General features: G+C 34.4%; 2 protein-coding genes across 2 annotated transcripts; both read right to left on the reverse strand.

Moving 5' to 3' along the window:
- Positions 1-6840: 6840 nt before the first annotated feature.
- LOC120177789 lies at positions 6841-7794 on the reverse strand. The gene has a single exon (XM_039183807.1). It carries the CDS (start codon positions 7792-7794, stop codon positions 6841-6843), a length of 954 nt encoding a protein of 317 aa, XP_039039738.1.
- Positions 7795-15866: 8072 nt separating this feature from the next.
- LOC120177767 lies at positions 15867-16602 on the reverse strand. The gene has a single exon (XM_039183788.1). It carries the CDS (start codon positions 16518-16520, stop codon positions 15963-15965), a length of 558 nt encoding a protein of 185 aa, XP_039039719.1. The 5' UTR covers positions 16521-16602; the 3' UTR covers positions 15867-15962.
- Between the last annotated feature and the right edge of the window lie 4633 nt (positions 16603-21235).

Below are 21235 nucleotides of genomic sequence, written 5' to 3' on the forward strand. Positions count from 1 at the left end.
AAAAATATAAATCTATTAGGTGAATAAGTTTTAGTTTAAATTTATATTTTATTAATATTTAATAAATAAAATAAAGCCAATCAAATATGAATTTAATTTTTTAATTGAGTAACTATTCTACTTGATCAATAAACAGGTTTAACCCGGATTCATCTCCTTGTGTCCTGGTTATCAATTTATCATGCCCTTTAATGGTCACATTTTTTGAATAACTATATATCCACGTCAGCAGAAACCCTCGAGCTTTTGCAGACATCCCGATTTACACCATGCAATATATATTACTGTCGAAGAGTTTATGTGACGAAATAGAAAAATATTCCGCCGATGAAAGGAATAACCCTTGTGAGATGGGAGGAATTATGGAAATCTATTTCCCACGGCGGGAAGGATTGAAACAAATCTACCATCAGAATGAGGATCTACTAATGAAAATCGGTTTCAATTTACTTATGCATTCGAACCACCAATGAGTTCAAGTTCTGTGATCAAAATACAAATAGACGAACACGCTCCCAAGGCCATAGAATGTCGTAATGGATCAAGGCTTAGGAAGGGATTATCAATGATCTGGTGTGATGTTTGTGAAGGAATGAATGGTAGGAGTATAAACTTCCGGAAGGACCTCTAATCGATACTCTTATACCCCAGGAGTGTTGAAAACATCAATTTTTTAGTAGCTGATATGGTACATAGGAAGTAATGGGGATTGAGAATAGGATAAATTTCATGAATTACTCCTAATGAAAGCCTTGCTAAAATTTGCTGCAATCAAGCCACCTATTGTTCATGTTGTAGACGACATGCCAGGATAAAAATGGAACTCAAATAGGTGTTTTACGATTAACTCAACATATGCGGTGAAAACGAACAAACCCAAAGACAATATATGAAAGGTAATCTTAAAATACAAAGGGTGACAAAGAATTAGAACGTTTTTGAGGCTTGCTTGCAAAGGAAAAATCCTCACGAATAATGAACGAGTTACAAGGCAAATTGTATCACATTCAAGCTGTACATGCTGCGGGACAATTGTTGAAGATGTAAATCACGTACTATGACATTGCACAAATGCTGCAGCACTCTGGGTTGTACTAATTAAACCGCACAAAATAGATGAATTCCAAAAATACGGGATTAATGGACTGAATATATAGAAACCTGCAATATCCTCCATACTTCCCGAAAGAAGATGGAGAATAGCAGTTACTTTTTGGAGCGATACTTGAGTGTCTTTGGTTAAAGCAAAACAAAGAAATTTTTGACCCTGATTCATTAAGAACAGGAACCATATTAGAGCAAAGTAGAGAGTTGATCTTTACGGCTGCACAAGGAGGAGGAATCAGTACTGCAAACTCAAGATTAAGATTTCTGCCGGTGCAACACAGTATACACTGGGAACCAGGAACACTAGGTTGGATCAAAGTAAACACTGATGGATCGTTTGGGGTTTATTTGGGAATGATCGAGGCAAATGGATCATGGAATTCTCAAAGTTTATAGCATTTGCTCGAGCTTGGTGGCAGAACTATGGAGCATTTTTGAAGGCCTAAGCTGTGCATGGAAATTAGGCTATGCGTAGAATCGGATGGTAAGAAAATGATCCAAATAATAACCAACCGCTCTATGGGGGGTAGAAGACTCACGATTATACATCATATATCGGAACTACTAAGCAGACGATGAAAAATCTCGTTCTCATACATCCCTCTGAAAGACGATGGATTAGCCAAATTGGAAAGGCAAGTCAACACCCAAATGATCCAAAGTATTTCATGAACCACCAGATAACTTAGCTTCCCTTTTCCATAAGGATAGTCGCGTGTAGTTAGCCAGTAGGGCTCTTTCTTTTTTTATCAAAAAATAAAAAATAAAACCCTCTCAAATAAGGTTAATACAAGGATGTTATTTTCGAGCCGTTGGATTGGTTTTTAGATTAAAAATTTTAAAACTAACCGTTAGATTAAGTAAAAGAGAGAAACCAATTGCAACTGTTAACCAATGAGCATGTAAAGAAAGGGAGTTTAAAGTAGCATAATATGTTGAGATGTACTTTATTTTTTCATCGAATATAACTTAAAATATTAGGTTAGATAATTTTTCAAGTTAAAACTTTAAAAGTAATAAGTTTTGCCTAATTGCATTCTTCAATCACGAGTTGGCTTATATCAGCAGGAGGCTCCTGTAAGATTCTGGTTTGGCTATCTTCGAAATTGACGATTCTTGTTAGTTTATCAGCAATTTTATTCCCTTATCTTCGGACATGTTGCAATCTGACATTCCAATCTCGGTTTATCAGTTCCCTTATGTACGATATTATGGTAATATTTCCTTCTTTGTTTGTGCTATTCTTCAGTGTCTGTATTGCTTCGAGGCTATATACTTCAACTATGAGTTGTTGGATTCCTTGTTCCCATGCACATCTTAGCCCTGTATATACTCCCCATAATTCTGCTTCCATTGTAGAACATATTCCTATGAATTTTTTGAAGCCGATCCTCCATTTTTCATTCAAATCTCTGATTACTCCTCCACATGCTGCTTTTCCATCTGTATTTCTACGGGCTACATCTGTATTAAGTTTTTCCCATCCCTCTGATGGAGGTAGCCAAACTGTTGGACCAACCAATTCAATTGGCTGTGATTTGTTTGCCTGGTCTCTTTCTCTATTTGCATTGTTTATTGAGTTTGTCATCCTGCAGCTTCGTTCTAATATTCCTGTGTTATCTTCCATAGGATTGTTGAAGACAATCGAATTCCTCATGATCCATATGTTCCATAATACCGATCCGAATAGGATTTCCCAATCTTTACTTTCTTTAGCAAACATGCTTGGTCTTGTTAAATTCACTTCAACCCAATTCTTTATGTCCATTGTTAGGAAGTTCTGTAATCTCTCGTTTTTTACCAGTGTTGTCCAAATAGGGGTCACGGTAATGCAGTGTCGAAAAATATGGTTAATATCCTCTGTTTGTGTCACACAGATTGGGCAATTACCATCAATTGTAAGATGTCGTCGAAGTCTTTCTGCATTTGTCAGAATTTTACCTTTGCAAACTAGCCATAGGAATGTTTTCAGCTTTTGTGTTCCTTTGTATGCGTGAATTACCTTCCATATATGTTCTTGAGTATCTTCCCTTTGTTTTATTCTAACTTCATATGCTGTTTTGACAGAGAATTGACGATCCTCTCTCTTTAACCATCCAATTCTATCGTTTTTTACAATTGTGTAAGGTCCTTTAATCGCTGCCAGTCTCAGAAGTATATGCAGTGGTAGAAGGTGTTCAATCTGCCTCCAGTTCCAATTACCATTTTCATCAGTCATGCTTTTTATGGTTGCTTTTCCCACCTGATTATGGTCTCGTTGATTGACCAAATTTATTAATGGCCCTATTTCTGCAATCTAGTGGTCTCTCCAAAAATCAGTATGCACCGCATTTCCTATTATTCTGGTTATGTTGCTTCGGACATCCTCCCATACCATGCTTATCCCTTTCCATAGTTTGGAGCAGTTTTGGCTTCTAATGTTAGTCGGTATCTCATCTTTGCATTTGTATTTTGCCTTGAGAACCCGAACCCACAATGCGTCTTTTTTTGCTATTAGATTAAATGCCACTTTCATTATAAATGCTTCATTTTGCTCTTTTATCTTTCTAAATCCAAGACCTCCATCCGATATTTTTTGGCATACTTCCTCCCATTTTACTAATGGAAACCCTCCTTTTCCATCTATTTTACCCCATACAAATTGTCTGATGATTTTTTCCAGTTCTCCACAAATTGTTTTAGGTAATACTGCTGTCTGCATGGTGTAAGTTGGGATGGCTGCCAAAATAGCTTTTGCAAGTGTAATTCGACCAGTTAGTGACAATGTTTTTGCCTTCCATCCACTTAATTTAGTTTGAACCATTTGTACCAAGTAATAATAGTATTTCGAGGTGGCTCGGGAGTATAATATTGGTACTCCTAAATATTTCCCTAGATCATCAACCATAGTAAATCCAAATGATGTGCTTATCTGATTTCGCAGTGCTGTTTGTACATTATTAGAGAAGAAAATTGTTTTCTTTGCAATGCTTACCTTGTGTCCCGAGACTTCACAGAATCTTTCTAGTACTGTTCTGATGATATTGAGCTGGTCTAAGGAGGCTTCTGCGAATAGAATCATGTCATCTGCAAAAAATAGATGTGATATCTTTGGGCTATTTCTTGATGTTTGGAATGGTTTCCATCGTCCTTTTTCGATTTCTATTTTAATTGCTTGTGATAGTCTCTCCATACATAGAACGAAAATATAAGGAGACAATGGGTCGCCTTGTCTTATCCCCCTTGATGGTTTAAAAGCGTCTGTCAATGATTCATTCCACGATATTTGTGTCGAAGCTGTTGAAACACAGTGGTAAATAAGATTACATATAGCATCTGGGATACCTAGGTCTCGTAATGTATCATCTATGAAACTCCATTCCAGTCTATCATATGCTTTTTCCAAGTCGATTTTTATTGCCATCCAGCCTTTTTTTCCAGATTTCCTTCTCATAGAATGTATTACCTCTTGGGTTATTATGATATTATCAATGATGCTTCTACCCGGAACAAAAATGGTTTGGTTATCTGATATCCATTCTGGTAACAGGGGCTTCAGACGATTAACTATGATTTTTGTGACTGTTTTATATAGCACTGAACAAAGGCTGATCGGTCGGAACTGGTGCATTTTTTCTGGTTTAGCTACTTTTGGTAAAAGTAGCAGTATTGTCTGATTGAGTTGTTCTGGCATTATTCCTTCTGTGAATATTTTCCGGATCATCATGCAAACTGAATTCCCAACTAAGCTCCAATTTTTTTGATAAAATAACGCATGGATTCCATCTATTCCAGGTGCCTTAAGTGGTCCCATTCCAAAAATAGCTTCCTTGATTTCCTCATTGGTTACTTCTCGTGTAAGGCTTTCTTTTTCATGCTCTTCTATTTTTTTGAACTTGCCTCTTCTTTCATAATTGTATTTAGGATCCTCATTGCTTGAGAATAGTTTGGTATAAAATTGGTTTGCCATTTCTCTAAGTTCTTCTTGATCAGTACTACAACTGCCATGTTCGCGTTTTAAGGTTTCGATTTTGTTTGCTCTTCTTCTTGTTATTGTTGAGGCATGATAGAATGCAGTGTTTCGATCCCCTTCCAGTATCCATTTTGTCTGTGCTTTTTGTCTCCACAGACTCTCCTCCTGGTCTAGTACAGTGTCGAGTTCTGTCCGTAATTGTTTATCCAACTCTACCAGAAATTCTGAGTGTGTTCGTTGTAGAGCTTTGTCTATTCCTCTCAGTCGTGCCAATAAGATTTTTTTTCCTTTTTCCTATATGACCAAAGACGTCTGAGTTCCATTTTTCCACTTCAGTTTTGAATGTGCTAATATTTTCATTTAGTTACCCGTTTTCTTTCCATATGGATTTGATAAAGTCTTTAAACTCACGGTGTTCCTGACATGCTGCTATGAAGCGGAATGGTCGATTTTTATGATCTTGTTTGTCTGTTGTCAGCCTTAGGAGAAGGGGTCGATGATCTGAACCAATTCGATCTAGATGCAGTACCTGTGAGTTTGGAAATGTTGAAATCCACTTTGTGTTTCTGAGGCAACGATCTAGTCTTTGTTGTAGGTTCCCACGATTCCATGTAAATGGTGGACCATGGAATCCTAAATCTAATAATCCAGTAGAATGCATGAAATTGGCGAATAATCGGTTTCCATTTGTGTGTGTCGTCGCACCTCCTCTTCTTTCATCTACGTCTAATATCACATTGAGATCTCCCCCCAGGATCCAAGGTGTATTATCGTTTGGTGCTAGTGCCTCTAGTTGGCTCCATAGATGTTTCCTTTTAGACTCGTTTGGGTTTGCATAAATTACTGTGAATTGTGCCCATGTATTCACTTCCTTAGGCCGAAATATACCATTAATGAATTGATTTGATATATGGGTAATCTCAATTTCCATTGTTTCTTCCCAAAGTAGCCAAATTCCACCTCCAAATCCATGTGCTTCTACTCGAAGTGACTGTGTGAATCCTATTTTATTGATTATTCTGTTTGCTTTTGTTTCACTCGTTCTTGTTTCGAATAATACAACCAGATTTGGTATGTGTTCTCTAACAAAGAGATTAAATATTCTTTTGAAGGTCGGGCTTGCAGCTCCCTGGCAGTTCCAAAACATGAAACTAGTCATTTAGTTGAATTTGTGAGGTTTCGGATCCTTGTTGTCCGACAATTAACCGGGACTTCTCTGTGTCCCCCTTCACTTCGCTGATCTTTATCTGTTGATCCTTTATCACCATGTTTTTGTGTAATGGAACATTAACTAGTGTTTGTGGTTTAATATTGACATGTTCATCATTCGATGCTATGGATAGCTTATTAGATACTGTCTGTACCCATTCTTTGATTAGGTTATGATTTGCAGGGCGAAAAGTTGTTTGTTTTTTTACTTTTAATCCTTTCACATTGTTTTCTTTTCTCATCCTTCCAGCTTCTTCTCCCCCTTTTGGGAATTTATTCCCATGCATTTTTCCCATGCTTGGTTCTTTTATGGTTATGGCTGTGTGGTTTCCGTTCCCTGCTGTGGTTATATGTTCCACTGCTTCCATGTTCTGTCCTTCTATCATTGGAATTACTTCTATTGCGTTTTTTATGCTTTCCGATTCGTGCATTTTCTTTGCTGGTTTTGGTACCATGTTATTCATGTTGCTATTTGTTCCCCTTGTTTGATGATCTGGTAGGTTCCTTTTTGTTGTTTCTCCATTTACTAGTCTGGTTTTGTTCTCATTATCTTTTTTATCATCTGTCCTTATTTATATTTCAGCCATGTAACCATTCTCTTCTTCGTTCAAAATAATGAAACTAGAGCCCCCTATTTCAGACTTTTGTTTCGCCTTGTCTTTCTCAGTCTTTTGTGTCGTCGTTGTTTTTCTTCGACGATTTTCCACCACCATCCATGGTCCAAACATTGTTTCTTCTGATGTTGTTGCAAGGTTATGGTTGTTTTTGTTCCTTTCATTAAGTTCTTCCTCACGTTTAGATTCTATATGTACTTGATATGCTGCACATTGCTCTCTTATATGCCCATAAACCCCACAATGGAAGAAAATCTGTTGTAATCCTTCGTACTCTAGTTTTTGTGTGAATCCATCTATTCTAATACAAGGAATTAGTGGTTGGTTTAGATCTACTAAAACCATGATTCTTGCAAACTTACCTCTTTCCCCCGCCTGAGTGTTATAATCAACTTTAATTACTCGTCCGACTACTGAAGCAATTAGTCGAAAAAGTGCTTTTGTATAGTATCTATAAGGTAGTCCTGGCAACCTGATCCATACTATCACTTGTGATGGATGTTTTTCAGAAATTGAGAATGATCTACTCCACGGTTGGACTATCAAATAGCTTCCATATATTATCCATGGCCCTTCTGTTAATACCTTTGTATAGTCATCTTCATCTGCAAATTTGACTAAGAAATAGTTGTTTTCTAGGTCGATTAGTTGTATTTCTCCAATTGGTTTCCATAGGGCTTGGATCCGATTTAACAGGGCTTTGTATCCTATCATCCGTCCTAACAGCCGAACGATGATGACATTCCTCATGTTTTTATCAATTTGATCATGAACTTTTTCCGAGAATTTGATTGTTGGGAAGGCATCCGATTTGTCGATAACGTAGTCCTCATCCAATACCACAATTTCATCATCATTAATACCACAGCCTGTATTTAGCGTTTTCCTTGCCCTAGATGTGTTGGCTACCATGCTTGCGTAAGTTGCCTTCCCTCTTATCTCTATTTCTGGTTTATCTCATGTTTCTTTTTGTATTGCACTTTCAATTTCTTCTACTTCATTCATGCCGGATGCTTCGGCCATGTCTCTCTCTGATAGATTAGCGGCATCGATCTCTTCTATTTCTGTAACACTATCGTTGATATTTCCATCCTTTGTGTTCTTGATTTTCTTTCGATTTCTTTGTTCTTTCAGATTCGACTGATATTCGGTTCTTTCTAAAGCTGGTTGTAAATTGGTCTCCGTCTTCTCCTGCGGCGGTCTTCCTCCAAAGGTTCCATATAGGTTTTGTTTTTCGATAAGGTTTTCTTGCGGGAACGAGGGAATTTTCCCAATCATATCGAAAATTTCCTTTCTTTAATATTTAGTTTTGACTTTCTTTAATCGAGAAACTATGGTAATATTTTAGGTTGTAACCAGTTTTCTTACCAAATGTGCAATTAGGTTGAAATTGGTAACATTTTAGGTTGGAAACTAAAATATTACATTTGTGTAAAACTTATATTTTGATATAAAAAACAAGGGAAACATTTTTGTTGGACTAAATTTAATTTATTCAAAGTTTTGAAAAAGATTCAAAGTCCAATCAAAACCATTAAATGAGTATTTTGACCAGAAGTTTCGAAACTTCTACAAGAGTTTCGAAACTTTCCAAGACAGTTTCCCAAATAGTTTCGATACTTTTCAAGAGTTTCAAAATTGTCTCAGGAGTTCCGAAACTTTTCCTAAAGTTTTGATACTTTGGCTCCAACGGTCATTTTTATCCAACGACTCTTTCGAAGAGTTTTGAAGCTTTCCAGTGTTTCGAAACTTTGTCTCCAGAAAGTCTTCCAACGGCTCCAAACCTTCCCAAACGGCTAGAAATGGCTAGTAACTCATTCCAACATATAAAAACAAGTTCAAGACACTTGAAGAAGGTTACACGACACCTATCCAAGCATTCAAACACAAGAGAAAAGTTTTTCATTCTTTATTTTCTTTCTCTTGTAAATATTTGTGTTTTTGTGAGCTTTAATTTGTAAACACATTCCTTTTAAGAGGTTTTATTATTTACAATTCTTTTCCTTTGTAAAGGGATCTAGGTTCTAGCTAAGCTTTTGAAAAGCTAGGGAGTTTATAAAGGTTATCTCTTTATCCTTAAAAAAAGAACAAATTAATGGATTTGTTGGAAAATCCTAAGTGAGTAGCTTAGGTAATGGATGTAGACTTCATTGAGGGAGTTGAACCACTATAAATCATTGTGTAAATTTTCCTATTTTTATACTCCTTACTCCATAAACTTAAAAAAGCTAATTCACCCCCTCTTAGCATATTTCGGTTGATAAATTGAACTTAATAAATCCTAACAATTGGTATCATAGCATGTCAAAATCAAAGGTCTAACAAACTTGTGAAGATCCTTGAAGTTCTACATTAATTTTCTAAAGTAACCGAGAAGATGGCTGAAGCTATATCTTGATGGATCACTCTACTCCAATTAGAGCTATGGCGGAATAGAATGAAAGAGAAAATAAAAAGTTCCAACTCATTGCTAAGGCCATGCACGTTTCGTTTTGTGCATTAGAATCGGATGAATATGGAATAGTCTCCTCTTGTTTAAATTCCAATGAGATTTGGGACAAGCTCCAAGTCACTCATGAAGGAACTGATGAAGTGAGGGAAACGAAAAATCGGTCTTCTCAATCATAGCTATAAAAATTTCAAGATGAAACCATATGAAGACATCAAAGCTATGACGGATAGATTTTTCATGATTGTTAACGGTCTCAAGGGATATGGAGAGATCATCCTTAATGAGAAGCTTGTTAGGAAAATGATATATTCTATTTGAAAATCTTAGCAATCGAAGAAGACAACAATCATTAAAGAGAAAAACTTAAAAACTCTATTGCTTGATGAACTTAATTGCTCCCTTCTCGCTCCTGAGATGATGGAAAATAAGGAAGAACAAGAACAAGAGAAGAAACAAAAAAAGAAAGGAAAAAAGTGTTTTCTTGAAATCCTCTACTCAAGATGAAAACACCTCACGTGAAGAAGAGGATGAAAAAGAAGAAATGACCTAGTTCTTTAAGAAATTCAAATGATTCATGACATCCAAAGAAGACTAGAAGCATGAATAGAACAAGAAGAAATGTCCCCCGATATTCTTTGAGTGCCAAAGGAGGGGATATATCAAGTATGAATGCCATCTCCTAAAGAGGAAGGGATCAAGCAAAAAGAAAGCATTTGTGGCAGTTTGGAGTGTTGAAGAAAACTTCGATGATGATGAAGTAGCCAATTTATGCCTCATGGCTATCGAGGAAGACTCAATGGTAACTTATAACTCTTGTGATTTAAATTCTTATTCATTTAAAGAGTTAGAAGATGCCTATGATGAATTGTATTTGGAGTTTGAGACCATGAATTCTAAATATAAGAAATTAATTTCAAAATTTAAAGTTGAAAATGATTTGATTTTGAAAAAACAAAATGAAACTATGAAAAATGATTTAGAGCTTTTCAAAAATCAAAATCAATGATTTAGAAAAAGAAAATTTTGATTTGAAAGTTAAGCTTGAAAGCTTAACAAAAGAAAAAGAATTAATTTCTAAAAAAAACTCATTATGTTTAAAAATGGCAAAAATGCTCACATTGTCATTTTAATGGTCATTTGGAACATATTTGTCCCTTAAAGAAAGGAAAACTTTTTAAAATTAGACAAGTATGGGTTCCTAAGGGAACAAGGGGCGTTGAAACTAACGTTTAAGGATCCAAAGCAATTTGGATACCAAAATCCAATTAAATATCTCCTGTACGTGTATGGGAGTAATGGTGATGAAAGTGAAGATATTCAAATGCTCTAGCCACACTTGAAAAGGAATGAGTAACCTCTAAGTTTAATGTTTTTGTTTTCATTAATTGGTTGCCTATTTGTTGTATTCATGCATGAGTTTTGAACTTAAATGATTTTGTGTTGATTTTCTATCTCATGTATCTTAAAAGTTGTTGTGACGAACATTTTCTAAAGTTTTAATTTTTTTCATCATAATGAATTTTGGTCAAAATTGATTTTAATGCTTTGTTTTTACAAATTTTAATTTTTGACCTTAATTTAAATGTTATGCATGTGGTTTATTGCAACTGATATCTCTTTAACAATTGATATCAATTTTTCAAATGCATAACTTTTTTGGATAACTTTATGCACATGCACTTAAATACAACAATTGGTATTGCATAAAGTATATTAGACTTGGATATATTGAATTTCATGTGCTACTAACATGTTTGTTCATATTTGTTGAAATTCAATGTCTTTTACGTGTCAAGCTTGTAAAGTCAAATTTTTGTTTGGATATCATTTGTTGAGGGGGAGCTTTTGATTTTTAAAATGATTTTAATGTTAAAATTACTACTTACTGTCCATTGTTATTTTTAAACCTTAAAAGTTTGAATTATTTTTTATATAACAAAAAGGGTGAGAAGTATAAGTTTGAAAAATTCAATTTCAAGAATGGAAAGGGGAACTTTAATATTTTCCTAATACTTCTCTTTTTCATTAAATGTTTTAATAAGGGTAGCTTTTTCCAAAAACTATATTTCAAAGGTTTTGTTATATCAAAAAGGTGAATATTGTAAAATTTATATTTTGATATAACAAATAAGGGAAACATGTTTGTTGGCCTAAATTGAATTTATTTGTAGTTTTTAAAAATAATTCAAAGTCCAATCAAAACCTTAAAATGAGCATTTTGACCAGAAGTTTCGAAACTTCTACAAGAGTTTCGAAACTTTCCAAGGCAATTTCCCAAAAAGTTTCGATACTTTTCAGGAGTTTCGAAACTATCTCAGGAGTTTCAAAAGTTTCCCTAAAGTTTCGATACTTTGGCTCCAACGATCATTTTTTCCAACGGCTCTTTTGAAGAGTTTCGAAACTTTCCCGTATTTTAAAAACTTTTTGTGAAGAAAGTCTTCCAACAGCTCCAAGCCTTCCCAAACGGCTGGAAATGACTAGTAACTCATTCCAACATATAAAAACAAGTTCAAGACACTTGAAGAAGGTTACACAACACCTATCCAAGCATTCAAACACAAGAGAAAATTTTTTCATTCTTTATTTTCTTTCTCATGTAAATATTTGTATTTTTGTGAGCTTTAATTTGTAAACACCTTCTTTTTTAGAGGTTTTCTTGTTTCCAATTCTTTTCCTTTATAAAGGGGGTTTTGGTTCTATCTAAGCCTTTGGAAAGCTAGGGAGTTTGTAAATGTTATCTCTTTATCCTTGAAAAAGAAAGAACAAATTAGCGGATTTGTTGGAAAATCCTAAGTGAGGAGCTTTGGTAGTGGATGTAGACTTTATTGAGAGAGTTGAACCACTATAAATCATTGTGCAAATTTTCCTATCTTTATACTCCTTACTCTCTAAACTTCAAAAAGCCAATTCATCCCCTCTTGGCATATTTTGGTTGATCGATCGAGCTTCATAAATCCTAACAATTTGCCATAAAAATCATGTATATTTGATAAGTTTCTAGGTTTTAACCTAAAAAGTTAGCATAAGTTTTGAGTTTTTTTTAATTGAGAAATTAAGATAACATTTTATGTTGTAACCAATTTTCTTACTGAATATGAAACTTATTAGGTTAGAACGAGTAAAATGATGGACATAATAAAACATGTAGATTAAATAGCTTTTTAGGTTAAAACCTAAAAAATTACTATAAGTTTTTTTAGATTTTTTAATTGAAAAAATTAGGATAACATTTTAGGTTATAATCGATTTTCTTACAGAATATGTAACTTTTTAAGTTCGAACCGGATAATATTTTGATTTTTACCCATTACCTATTGAACAGGTAAAGTCTAACATTAATTTTAAGGTAAACTACACATATAGTCATTGAACTTTTAGGGAGCTTATATTTTGGTCACCCAACTTTTAAAATTTACAACATAATCATTGAACTTTTAGTTTATTTTTAGTAAGGTCCCTGATGTTACCCCCATTAGTTTTATCTGACATGACAAGTTACTGTTATTTTTTTAGCTTAATAAAAATAAAAAAGAATTCCCAAACGACGTCATATGAAATTTAGGAAAAGTTAAAAGGGTTTAAAATTCTTTCACCGATCAAATGACTTATATAAATTAGGTTTAATTTGGTTTTTCTAGTTTAGGCTTTTTTTCTAGATTATCAACTGTTGGTGGATGAAAATGAGGGAGAGAATAACTCGAAGCAGTATACATAAGAAAAAAAGAATAATCCCTAAATCCTAGATTATTCATTTCTTAACCCAACATGACCAGGTATAACAAAAACCCCAAACGAACCACCCAAATCACTCGCTCAAACCTTCTTCCCCTCTCCATTGCTCTCATCTTTCTTAGAAAACCAACGATAACAATACACATCCATGGTTAACGCACCCAAAGAACCTCATTCCAACATTATTATTCGTCCAAATTGTGTGTAAGGTAGCTAACATTCCATAAAAACTTGTTGGAATTGCGGTTGGTGTCTGCCTTTCTAGCTTTGATTGTTGATCAAACAAATAGGATAAAAGAAAGTGAAATTTGGTTTTCAGGGTTTTTAGTCAATTTTGGGTGAGGAAATTTTTTTATTGAATTGAAATGAGTTAAAAGGATTATTTTATTAAGCTAAAAATAACGGTAATGAGCCACATCAGATAAAACTAACGGGAGACAACGTTAGGGACCTTACTGAAAATGAAACTAAAAATTCGGTGATTGTATTGCAAGTTTTAAAAGTTAAATAACTAAAATACAAGCACTCTAAAAGTTCGGTGACCATTTATATAGTTTACCCTATTTTAAAATAAGTACCTCACACCAGAACCTCCCAGCTAATTTACCGAAAATAACAGTCTTCATACTGAGTAAAAAACTCTTAACCATTGATGAAGGTAAATCATTGTGGACTTGTAGAGCCATTTGTTTGTTAATGTACGTCGCAAGTGATGGAAGAGAAAGGCAAGATTTTTATAGTTCTTTTAGTAGAAATATGACTATATGAGGTTCAGTGGAGAAAAGAGTTGGAAATATGACTTTTTTAAGATATGAATTAAATATTATTTTTAAAGATCTTTTGGGGATGAAACGTATTGTTTAATATTCAATAAGAATTTTTGTTCAGACGAAAAAAATAGCAACCAATGAATATTCAATTTTCAAGTGTTTTGTAGATAAGAGTAAAAGAGAGAGACTCAATAGATTATTCTATTATGGAATGATTTAAAAGGCAGATGTTATATAGTATTTATAGTATCATAACAGCTTTAAAACAATAAAAATTTTATGTGGTTGAGAGTGATTTTAAGGAATATTTGATCAGTTACAAATTTAAAATATAATGAAAAAAATGATAAGAGAACTAACGCTTTTATCATTATAAATTAAATAATTAGTGTTTGTATTTAAACCAAAGTTGATGGATTTTCACTAATGATGCGAGATTTTTTTTGTATTTTCTTTAAATATTAACATATTTTATAATAATCCCTAGCATATTTTAAAATAGTGATAAAATATTAAAAAAGAGCTTAACTTAGTATTCTGATATAATCATTCTAGTGTATTTTTGAACCATGAATTAGAACTTAGAAAAATGAGATAATTTATTGAATAATAGGTGAAACATGAACCAATGACTTATTTACCAAAAGATAAAAACACATACGAGTTCTTTGTATTTTTGAAAAAAAAATTAATGTGGCACATGTATTATTTTCTCTCTCAATGTGATCCTTTAACTCAGAAAATAAGTCTAAAGTGACTTTTTGACCAACATTTTTGTAATTCGACCGTTATGGTATTAACGTGACAGTTCTCAATATTGACGTGACAGTCCATGGTACTGATATGGTATTCCATTTAACATGTTTGAGTTACCAATTTAGTCTCTATGTCATTTTATCCACCATGTTATCAACCGCAATAAACTATCACGTCAATATTGTAATATTCACATCAATATCGTGAACTGTCACGTCAGCACAATAACAGTCAATGATGAAAAATGTTTGTCAATAGACCATATTAGATTTATGTCGAAACAATTTTTTTCTTAAAGTGAGATTTTAAAAGCCACACCTTTTTTTAATTTCTTCTTTGGATTAATTTTTAATTAAAAAATAAATGTGATTTAAAAAACCTCTCGTTGCAAAAAAAGTTTCGATTCCTTTTAAAATAAAAACATAGAGTTCGAGGAGTCGTCACCAATCTTTGATTAGGGTGTGATTGGGCACCCAAAAACATTTAGCCATTTTAAATAAAAAATAATTTTAATTAAAACGACAAGTTGAGGCATGTGTTACCAAAATTCGAGTTCGGGAGTCGGTTATACGTGGGGAAGGATTAGCACCCCCACATCGTCCTAAATCGGTACCTAGTCGATTATTAATGTCTTTGGAATGAAATTTACAAATTCAAATTTATTTTGATTTATGATCCCACAAAAACAACAAAATATGAAATTTACAATGAAACATAATAATATTTAATTATTTCCTATCGAGAAGAAACAAACCTCTCATGCATTGAGGCAATCAATTCTTACTCCAATCGAAATAAATAAATATTATAATTTCATTATAATATTCAAATGTACCAAAATAGATTAAATTAAAATTACCAATCCTTTTTAGAAAGATGAAAAATATTCGATTATTTAAAGATATCGATTTCAGATCTTAGATAAGTTCTAACAATCGTTTCTTGAAATATTTAAATATTCGAACATTTCTTTTTCTTTGTTTCCAAATTTTAAGTGAAGAATGATTTTTTTAGGTGTCACTGATAGGATACACTTTCAATTTAAAATTGTCAAAAGTGGCTCTCTAAAAAGTTAAGACAAACCCCTTATAATAATTTTAAATTAAAAGGGTATTACCCTTAATCCGATTATGTATTTATAAGTCAAGTTATGTACATAAAGGTACCATGCGTATTAATTAAAAGATGTCTTATACCTAAATTTAAATATAACATTAACATGATGTGTGCCGAAGTCACAAAGCATAACATAGGTTTAGTCGCCATGAAAAATTCCAAGGCTTTACATGTAGTACATGGATTTAATTCACAATTTAACCTATTTGCATAGACTTGATTCATAATTCAACCTATTTCATTTTACTTATCAATCAGGGGTTTAAGAGTTTTGCACCTGAATTTGAAGCCATCCAGGATGTGATCACGTCCACAAGATTGTTTACGTCCTTTGATATTCCTGCAAGAAGAACAGGTGTGTCTACACCTAATGTATTGCTGACCTCCTTGGCAACAGTCTCCCATGGTGTTCCTGCACTCAGATTTGCCAAAAGCTCACTTTCACGATTCACTGCATCTTCCATTGCAGGTGGAACATCTGGTAGAGCTTGTTGTAGAGGAAACCCATGATCTCCTGTCAATGATCGAATTGACATGTCTAGCATTGAGCTGATCGCTGACTCTGAACTTAGCACCTGAGCCAAGTTTGAAGTTTCATCTATTGTATCATCCTTGAACTTTATTAGAAGTTTCCTTGAAAGGCCATAGTACGACTTTATAAGTCGAGTTTCTTCTGGTTTTGGAGAAAAATCTTCTCTTCCATTGACCAAGTCCATGTCCAAGGGCGGAAGTTGCTCAACTAATGGAAGAACCTGCTTCATAATGGGAGGACTAAGGCTCTCTAATTGCTTTAGTGTGATCTCAGCCCCCATGCGAATTGTGGGTGTTGATGCGATTTATGATAGAAAGGGTCCAAAGCTTTGGGCAATCGACACAAGAACAGGTGAGAACAATGGGATAGCTACGCTTGCTTCCTGGTGTTTAGTCGAATGGCACAAGTCTTGTTGGGGGCACCGCCGGCGATCTTAACAACGCGGAGGGCAGCAAGCTCTGTTTTCAAGTCCTTCAATTGGCTTCACAACTCCGTCCTCGACTTGTTCCTTCACTAGCGAACCTTTATCCTAGGTGAATTTTGCTGCTGCCGTCCTCTCCTTTTTTTTTTCTTTGGCTCCTCCCCTTTTTTGATTTGCAAGAATGACTATTTATCCTCTTCAAAGAGACTTTCCCTTCTTAAGAGATTTGAAAATCTCTCCTCATAAAAGAGAGATTATTTTCCTTAGATTGATTTGGATCTACTGTACTTTAGGATATAATAATATTCTTTTCAAAAGATTATTATTCTTGCCATAAAGCTCATATTCTCTTTATCGATCGGTATATGGAAACATTATCGGTATGTGTATGGTCGCGGGGCTTGTAAATGGGTTGAAGGCTGTAATGGGCCTGTAAAAGTAAGACATTTAATTAGTGCACTAACGTTTATCAGTAATATATTTATACATATATAATAATAATTTCATATACCCCTAAATATATGTATGTATAACCACAAACATAAATAATGTGTAATCCTAAGTAATTATTAATATGTAATATATCAACAAAACTCAAATGAAATTCCGGACAAAATGAGCGTCTACAGCTGTCCCTCTTTGCTAATTATCATGCAACGAGAATTGAGCAAAGATCAAATAGATGGCCAAATTTTTCTGGCCTGAGATCTTCAAAATATTAAACCACTCCATTGTAACTTCAGGATAAGTGAGACTTGAACAATTTTCGAAAAATGGGTCTTCTCCCTCTTCTTTCAGGGAGTATAGGACTCGAACAATCTTCAGCAAACGTGTCCGCTCCCTTTTCTTTCAGGGAGTATAGGACTCGAACAATCTTCAGCAAATGGGTCCGCTCCCTCTTATTTTAGGGAGTATAGGACTCGAAAAATCTTCAGCAAACGTGTCTGCTCCCTCTTCTTTCAGGGAGTATAGGACTCGAACAATCTTCAGCAAACATGTCCGCTCCCTCTTCTTTCAAGGAGCATTGGACTCGAAAAATCTTCAGTAAACGTTTCCACTCCCTATTCTTTTAGGGAGTATAGGACTCAAACAATCTTTAGCAAACGGGTCTACTCCCTCTTCTTTCAGGGAGTATAGGACTTGAACAATCTTCATCAAACGTGTCCGCTCCCTTTTCTTTCAGGGAGTATAGGACTCGAACAATCTTCAACAAATGTGACCGCTCCCTCTTCTTTCAGGGAGTATAGGACTCGAACAATCGGCAAACGGGTTTGCTCCTTCTTCTTTCAAGGAGTATATGACTCGAATAATCTTTAGTAAACGTGTCCGCTCCCTCTTCTTTTAGGGAGTATAAGACTCGAACAATCTTTGGCAAACGGGTTTGCTCTTTCTTATTTCAATGAGTATGGGGCTCGAACAATCTTCAACAAATGTGTCTGCTCCCTCTTCTTTCAGGGAATATAGGATAATCTTCATAAAACAGGTCCGCTCCCTCTTCTTTTAAGGAGTATAGGACTCGAAAAATCTTCGGAAAACAAGTCTATTCCACTATTCATTCAAGGGAGATCAAACTTGAGATTGATTTGCTTCAATAATCTTTCGGGAAGGCTTAAGATTGATTTGCTTCAAAGGTCGAACCTGAAAATCAAACATTACCAATCATTAGTGTATGTTTGAAAATTTAAAACAATATTATACTCAAAAGTTTAGAATTTGAGAGAATTCTGAAAATCCATCTCTATTGTGGGAACTTGTCTTGCAGACACTAAATATGTGAATCTGCTTTGGCTTAATTATCATCTGAACATCCTTCTTTTCAAGATTTTGAAACTGGTTATCCCCATCTTGATTTTCCAATATCTTCCATCTTCATCTATCATTGGGAAACCTGTATATATTTAAGTCTTCATGCATTTATGAATGACATGATCCTATTTATGCCTAAAATATATGCAATCTTAGTGCATTTCCTTTTCGAAAAAACATCATCTCCTCTTGATCTCATTGGAACTTAGTTTCATCTTGGGCACATAACATTTGACTAGTTCATCCCAGTTAACAATCTCGATACCATATCTTTCAGTTCAACAGGACCTTGACTCATATCTTTCTTGAAACCCGCCAGTACCCATGACCAACTTCTTGATTAATGACAATCTCTTTGGGTCATCTTCTAGTGGCTGAGACTTTCTATGTATTCCAAGGTTTTAATTTCCCGTAACCATACAGACTTACATGTTAAATCCATTATCAGCTTCAGACTACCTATATTTTCCAAATCGTTTTGCATAATAATACACAATGATCTCATGTACTTCAATTAAGCTATATTTTTTAATTTTCCAATTAAGATTCTTGCAAAAAGGGAAATTAGCAAGAAGCTACTTCTTTTTATTTATATAAATACATAGAATTTTTGGGTAACTACATGGCAAACTTTTAATTGGAAAAAGTAAAAGAACAAAGAAGTAGGCCTCTTTAAATATCAATAATGCAGATGCTTTTGAACTGGTACGCCGTTAGAATGACTCGAGTGTAGCTTTTGTCAAAAGGATCTCTAAAATTGTGATGATGCTTAAGAGTGTGAAGCTCTTTTTGAACTACCAAATCTTCCAATTTTGGATGCCATAAACCAGTATTAAATCTCATGTCCATTCAATTTCTCTCACGGTTATTTTAATCGAGACTTATTAATCTTTAGTCCCAAACCTGATCACCAATTGACATTGTTCTACCCATATCAGTAGCTCTTTCAACTTCCAAAATCAATTCAGAAACTCCACCATGCATGAACTCTGAATTTAAACAAAACTCAAGCCGCCCTTTGCGGGTTTTCAACTTGAGATCTCATTTGGCTTCAAGATACCCTTTTTAGATTTTCATCTTGAATCCCCTTTTATTCTTTTATTCTTTTTCTTTTTCCTTTTTTTATTTCTTCTTCAAGAAAAATATCTCTTAACCGCGTCGGAACTCACTGGATAGGGTAATTCTGATCCATCCATCTCAGTTAGGACTAGAGCTCCCCCATAAAAGGCTTTCTTGACAACATAAGGTCCTTTCCAGTTGGGTATCCATTTTCCTCAGAAATATTTTTGAATGGGTAAGATCATTCTCAGCACCATATCTCCTTCGTGGAATTCTCGAAGGCAAACTTTCTTATCATGTACTTGTATCATACGTTTCTGGTACATCTAACCATGACAAATAGCTTTCAATTTTTTTCTTCAATTAAATTCAATTGGTCATGTCTAGCTTGTACTCATTATACCTCATTTAGCTTCACCTCTGAAAAAATCCAAAGTGATGGAATTTCCACCTCAATAGGTAGAACAACTTTTATCCCATATACTAAAGAAAATAGAGTTTCCCCAGTCGACGTTCGTACTAAAGTTCGATAAGTAAATAGAGCAAATGGAAACTTCTCATGACAGTCCTTGTAAGTCTCGGTCATTTTCTCTATGAGCCTTTTGATGTTTTTATTAGCTGCCTCCACTACCTCATTCATCTTTGGGCGATAAGTGGTGGAATTATGATGTTTTATTTGAAATTGCTCATAAACTTAGTTAATCATCTTATTGTTTAAATTCAATGCATTGTCGGAGATAATCCTATCTGGTAAACCATATATACAAATGTTTTCCTTCTTTAAGAATTTAAATATTGTCGACTGGTAACATTTTCATATGAATCTGTTTCTACCTATTTGTTGAAGTAATCTATTACTACCAGAATGAAACGATGGCCATTTGTAGCTTTAGGCAAAATTTGTCCAATCACATCTATGCCCCACATTGAGAATGGCCGCGGAGCTGTCATTACATACAATAGATGAGGAGGGGTATGTATCCTATCTCCATAAATCTTACATTTGTGACATTTTTAGGAATAATTGATACAGTCAGTTTCTATAATTGACCAATAATACCCAAATCTCATAATTTGCTTAGCCATTACATGCCCATTGGCATGGGTACCACATATTCCTTCATGCACTTCAAAAAGAATTGTTTTGGCTTCTTTAGTGTCCACACACCTTAATAGGATATGTTCCAAGCTTTTATTATATAGGGTCTCACCATCGAGCACATATCCTGATACCATTATTCTAATGGTTCCCTTGTCATTCTCAGTTTCTTGTTCTGGATAACTTTTTCATCTTATATATTGCAATATATCATAATACCAGGGGTTTCCATATTCTTCTTCTTCAATATTAAAGCAATGGGTTGGATTCTCATAAGCTTTCATTTCAATGGGCATCATATTTGAGTGCTCATTAATCTTAAATGCTACTTCCACAGTGGCTAAGGAATCTTCCATTCGATTCTCTTCTCTGGGAGGTAATTGAAAGTTACTTCTTCAAATTCTTCAACAAGTTCCATAACAAATTTACAATATTCTACAAGCTTGGGATCTTGTGTCTCTCATTCTCCCCTGAATTGGTAAATTACCAGAGCTGAATCCCCATATACCTTGAGCATTTTTATCTTACGTTCAACGGCATCTCTAAGATCTAGAACATTATCCTCATACTCATCCATATTGTTTGTACAATCAAAATTGAGCCGACTAGT

Source organism: Hibiscus syriacus, unplaced genomic scaffold (genome assembly GCF_006381635.1).
Source record: "Hibiscus syriacus cultivar Baekdansim isolate YM2019G1 unplaced genomic scaffold, ASM638163v2 tig00112319_pilon, whole genome shotgun sequence".
In the NCBI taxonomy this organism is placed as follows: domain Eukaryota; kingdom Viridiplantae; phylum Streptophyta; class Magnoliopsida; order Malvales; family Malvaceae; genus Hibiscus; species Hibiscus syriacus.

What these genes read in the sequence shown, in the direction of transcription:
- LOC120177789 (XM_039183807.1), bottom strand. Translation starts at nt 7,794, where the DNA reads ATGGTAGCCAACACATCTAGGGCAAGGAAAACGCTAAATACAGGCTGT.
- LOC120177767 (XM_039183788.1), bottom strand. Translation starts at nt 16,520, where the DNA reads ATGGGGGCTGAGATCACACTAAAGCAATTAGAGAGCCTTAGTCCTCCC.